The 5,517-nt window shown below is 50.2% G+C and overlaps 1 protein-coding gene across 3 annotated transcripts in view; it reads right to left on the bottom strand.

The window, feature by feature from the left end:
* The window catches only part of SPMIP5 (sperm microtubule inner protein 5), a 14,397-nt gene extending 11,149 nt beyond the window's left edge, over positions 1–3,248 (bottom strand). For all 3 annotated transcript variants that reach the window (XM_006142214.2, XM_006142215.2, XM_006142216.3), the window contains exons 1-2: positions 3,185–3,248; positions 1,428–1,493 (exon numbers count right to left, since the gene is read on the bottom strand). In XM_006142214.2, the coding sequence (XP_006142276.1) occupies positions 1,428–1,482 (55 nt within the window). In that variant the 5' untranslated portion in view covers positions 1,483–1,493; positions 3,185–3,248. The remainder of the gene's footprint in view (positions 1–1,427; positions 1,494–3,184) is intronic.
* Positions 3,249–5,517: the final 2,269 nt, after the last annotated feature.

Below are 5,517 nucleotides of genomic sequence, written 5' to 3'. Positions count from 1 at the left end.
CTGAAGACCCACATCTAAAACAGGTTATGTATTAAATAGGCTCCATTAGTGCTCACAGTATCTTTTGGTATCCCATGTAGTGGGCTGAACGGTGTCCCCGAAATAGATCTATATAAGTCCTAACCCCCAATACCTATGAATTTGATCTTATCTGGAAACAGGGTCTTTGAGAATATACCTAAAGACTGAGAGGTGAGATCATTCTGGATTTAGAGTGAGCGCTAAACCTAATGACTGGTGTCCTTGTAAGTGAAAGGACAGGGATCTCTGAGACACACAGAGACACAGGAGAAAAGGCCATGGGAAGAGAGAGGCAGCGACTGGAGTGGCATTGCCACAAAGCAAGAAACACCTACGGTCACCAGGAGTTGGAAGAGGCAAAGGAAGACTGTCTCCCTAGAACATAGAGAAAGCCTGGCCCTGCTGACACCTCGATTTCGGACTTCTAGCCTCCAAGACTGTGAGAATAAATGTCTGTTGTTTAAACCACCCATTGTGGTCATTTGTTACAGTCCTAGAAAACGTATTCATTGTTTTAGAGAGAAAGCTTATTTTCCTTGACACTTTCCAAATGCAATTTGGGATCTTTCTTGCTGGACCATGGGGAAATTGCAGGCTTATTAAAAGCAGAGACCTATTACACAAAAAAAGTAAATTCATTATCTGTAAGACCTACCCCTAGAACAAATTTTCACCAACTTGTAGAATTCATTTTGTAGAATTTTTTACTTATCATAGAGAGGCAAGACACTTCCATTCACATAGATAGTGTCCAAGTGGCTATCTGAACTCAAAGCTTATATTCTTAACCAGCCAGTAAAACCAGGGTGGGGTTGGGCAACCTTGAATACCCTCCCCAGCACCACTCCTTCTGAGAACAGCACTCTGGGAGTGCCGAGGGCTTGTGGGCACAATTGGGTTTGTCACTCACAGGGCTGTGACTTAGTAAGTTCCCAATAGCCCAGACACCTGAAGAGAAGTAAGACCCTTTAGGTAGCTGCCCTGGTTTGCCAAAGACTTAGGGGTTTTCTGAATGTAAGACTTTCAGTGCTAAAACCAGGACAGTCCCAGGCAGTGAGCCACCCTCCTTTAGGTGACACAGGAATGGGAGCATAAGAACAGTCCCCTGAGAGACTTCGAAGAGCCCAATTCATGGAGTCTATCTCATGGCATTGTGTCTATGTTCGCCCAAATTCAGCCAACAGAGTAAAATAAGTGCTTCCTGCATACAAGGCCATATCCCAAGAGACATGGCCTCAGTTCTCTGTCTTCATTCATCAGAACCCCCATCATCAGCAATGGGTTGCTCTCAATGTGTGTCTTGAAAGCTAAAGCACCTTCCCTGGCCCATGTGGCCTGACAGACATGGACCTAGGAGGGACAGAGCCCAGGACCATGGTTCTCCTGGCAGGCACGTCCACACTTACCACTGTAGCCTGGTGTGATTGGCAGGCTTCTCATGAAGGTCTTAGGGGGCTCCATGATGCTGCTCTCTGTTAATGAAGGGAATAGGGAATGCCAGTCTCATCAAATGTTCCTGCCTCAAGAATTTACCATGTGTGTGCAAGGGCCCTGGGGAATAGAACGACCACCATCTTTCCCAAAGCCAGGGAGTACAGCTGGCCTTGGTTATAAACGAAAGACCTGGTACCAAGGGGCCATCACCTTTCATGTGAACTTAGGTCATGAGTTAACAGGAATGCAGGTCACTGCCCACTGGCATCTCCCCTCTCCTGGAGGCCTCCTCCCATCCAACCAGCTAGCCAGCAATCATGATCTAAACGCAAGTCATGGTGACAGAGCCTAACGATTCAAAGATCAGCAAGACCCAAGAGCCCCCATGTCAAGCTCATGAACCTCCAGGGAGAGATGAGTTTTGCCACTCGTCTGCCATTCCCCCAGGGACATGTGGCAATGTCTGAGGTGTTTTGGTTGTCACAGTTCGGGAGATGGGATATGCTATAGCTTAGTGCATTCCCCCCAAATTCATGTGTAAGTAGGGGTGTCAGCGGGTGAAGAATTAATCCAATTATGGTTTTGAAAGGCAGGACCTTTAGACGTGATTAGGATTAAGTCACTAGGGTGGGACTTCCAGGAGTGAATCTTCCAGGTGAGTTGATGAGGAGAGGAATGAGACAGACACACGGACACAGACATGCTTTGGTCAGACCCTTGGCATGCGATGTGCTGTGTGGCCTCAGGACTTGGAAGAAAGTCTCCACAAACAAAAAGACTCACCAAATGCAGTCTTGAACTTGGACCTCCCAAACCATGGGCTAAATAGCCTCTATTATAAATCCCCTCGTTTCAGATATTCAGTTACCAAGCAACAGCATGAACCAGAGCAGGAGGCTATGGGTACCTAGTAGCCCGAGCACTGCTAAACACCCCGCTCTGCACTGGGTGCTCCCCACAATGAAGAGTTTGAGGAAGTTCCAGCTTGGAGAGCAGAAGTTCCAAAAGGCTGTCAGGGAGTCCAAGGAGGGTGAGCAGGAGTGGTGGGGTTCCACCGCAGCAGCAGCTTCTGTGGATGCTGTTTCCGGAACGAGCCCACTTCCCTGCTTAGGGATCCCCAGTGGTCCCCTCTGGATGGACAGCACTGTGCATTTGCAGTCTGTGGATGCTGCAGGATCCTCCCCTGCCCAACCAGTTCTTTAAAATGGAGCCCTGGGTGCCCGGGGGACTTGAACTGACGGCCCACACACACCGGCCGCCTGCTGACAAGAACTGCTGTCAGCGTTTTCCGTGTGTGAATTTACGTTATCCTCTCCAGGATGTAGTCGCTATTACACCCACTGCCAGATAAGGATAAGCAAGGCCCCAGAACTGGCTATGCACACACGGTGGAAGAGGAACTGCGTTCCTGTTAAATCTCCACAGCTCCCTAAGGGTTAGTTCCGACCGGAGTCCCCATTTTATAGAGGAGAAAAGTCAGTCAGAGAGGTTCCCTAACTTGCTCCAGGGTTCTAGAGTGCAAGGGGCTATGAAAGGATGACCTCTGAACTCTCGGGGGCAGGATGTCCAAAAGTGCGATGTGTGGGCCCCCACCTCGTGTCCTGCGTGGAGAGGGGGGTCGTGAAGTTGGGAGAGGGGAGGGAGCCAGAAAGCAAGATCCCTGCGAGCCTCCCACCCGCCACAGCCCACCACAGCCCGCCACAGCCCGCCACAGCTGTGCTCTGCTCACCTGGGCAGCCTGAAAGGTGCGCCTCCTGCCCTCTAGGCCGGGCTCCTCCTACCTCCACGTGGTCTTTGTGAGCTCACCCGGCACCGCCCCGGAGCCCCACCCTCTTACCCGTGGCCCCACCAGGCGGAGGCGGGGAGGAGCTAACAGAGTGAGTTCAGAGACTTGCGCCCCAGCTCCGGCTTGGCCTGGGTGTAAATATTTGGCTTCCCCTAGAGCCGGAGAGGGTAGGGCTCTAGGTCTGAACCACAGGTTTGCCAGTGTAGACACTGAGGCTGCCTGGGCCTGGGCTGCAACCTGGATGAATGTCTGGGGGAAACAGGTGGGTGGGAACAGGGAGGGGTGCACGGCGGGCCACCCGAGAGGCTGGGCCTTGTGCCTGTGGCTACCCCAAATATAGGTCGTCGCTGGCCTAGCAAGCCCCTGAGTCTTCCCTCTGTCTCCAGATTAGGCGTGGCTAAATTTTCCGGTGGCCAGGAACCAGGAAAGGGGCACTGCAAAAGGAAGGGATGCCTGGGGAGGTTGAGGCCTACGTACTCCTTTCCTACCACCCTAATTTCTATGAGGGCAAACAGGGCCTCACTGGATTGAAACGAACCAGAATGTCCACTGTATTAGAATCCGACAGAGGAGGAAAAGATGGCTTCTTAAACTGCTAGCCCTGGTTGCCCATTTTTCTTTTGGAGAGAGATTTTTGCTATAGAGTGTGTGCGCTTACCAAAGAGACAGAGAAAGCGAGAAATCACCCCTCCCCCCTGGGGGTATAGCCACATGGCAATATCTTCTCCATTCTCTTCTTGGGATTGTGGTTACCCAAGCACACGCACCTGGTGTGAGTTTCAAGTCGCTGGGTCCAGGATTCAAACCTCGTTGACTATGTGGTAGTCTAGTCACATAACCATTACGCCATCTGCTGGTCCCCTGGCTGCTCCTTTACAGAGGTGTCTGAAGCCCAGCCATGCGTGTGGGGTTTGTTCACTACCTCCCAGCCTCCCCTGCCTCTACCCTCCTGGAAACAACTTCAGATGAAGGTTGGAGAAGTCAACCACCATGATACCCTGGGACCCTACCTTGAGTTATCTGGAAGCTTCTAGAGCCAACTCTGGAGGATGAGCCAGGTGTAGAGCCTGTAATAGTAATAATAATCCAGGGCTCTAGAGAGACACAGCCAGCTCAGTGTGCCTGCTGGGAGGCCAGAGGGCAAGGCAGCCCTCACAGGCCTGTTAAAGGACCTTCATTTGGGTGCAGTGGAGCTGTCAGTGGCCACCCTGCTCGTCTGCCTCCTCTTCTGGAGAAGGAAAAGGGAATCTGTGGACGTCAAGGAGCCTTGGTCCCCAGAAAACAAAGAGGCTGGTCTTGTTGACCTGTTAATCAAGCTGACAGTACCAAAGAAAGAAAGGACCAGAAAACCAACAACCATGGAGACAACATGGAGGGGAAGGTCAGTAATGATCTGACCATAATTCTATTTACAAATTCAGAGTGGGAAAAAAAAAAATCCTGGGCTACGTAAGATCCAGAGTTTTGTTTTATTAGACATCTGTGAAGACAAGAGAGTTTGCAGACACAGTCCTGTCAAGTCGTGAGCTGCAAAGTTCTGTGAAATCTGAATTTCTCTTGTAGTGAACAAGCCCCAAGTGGCTGATATTTTAGAATAGTGTTCCATATTTCAAGCAGACGAGAGGGAAGACATGATGGCCAACGACTGTTACAGCAGTCATCCACTTCAGTCATTTCCCAGCGTACATAGGCAGCTTAATCACAGCTATTACATCTCTACACGTGAAATTCGATCTTCGACTAATAATGCATTTTTGACTCCTGTTTATATTGGTGCATGCGATTCTTTGCTACCCTGGCAATTAACCAGACCTGGACTCTAAAAGCTAAACTTGGTCTACATAACATTCTAAAGGTAGGGCAGGCTCTGTCATCTGGACTCCTCGTAGCCATCACTCTGCAGAAACACTCGCATGGCCCCTCCTTCCCTATCCGATTTGTCTATAGCTTGTCTGTCGTTGAGCATTTATTAATGCCTGCTGTGTACAGAGTGCTCAGTTAGGAAGCAACTCCTTTATCGTTCTGCTTCCCCGACGGTGAACATCAACCAGTATGCCAGGGCCAACTGAGTAACGGGTCAAGACAACAGGCCTTCAAGGAAGCTTATAAGCCTAGGAAATGTGTCCAAGTGTATTTATCCAGTGCTCTTATTCTAGAATATTTCAGCGGGGTAGCGGGTGGATCTGGGGATGCATTTCTGTGGCCAGAAGAAAAGTCCAATGAGATTATCACCCCCTCTCCCTCATCTGTCTGCCAACACTGCAGATTTCTACTAG

This window comes from Tupaia chinensis, unplaced genomic scaffold, assembly GCF_000334495.1.
Source record: "Tupaia chinensis unplaced genomic scaffold, TupChi_1.0 Scaffold000069_1, whole genome shotgun sequence".
Classification (NCBI taxonomy): Eukaryota; Metazoa; Chordata; class Mammalia; order Scandentia; family Tupaiidae; genus Tupaia; species Tupaia belangeri.
This window is presented reverse-complemented; position numbering and strand designations above follow the sequence as displayed.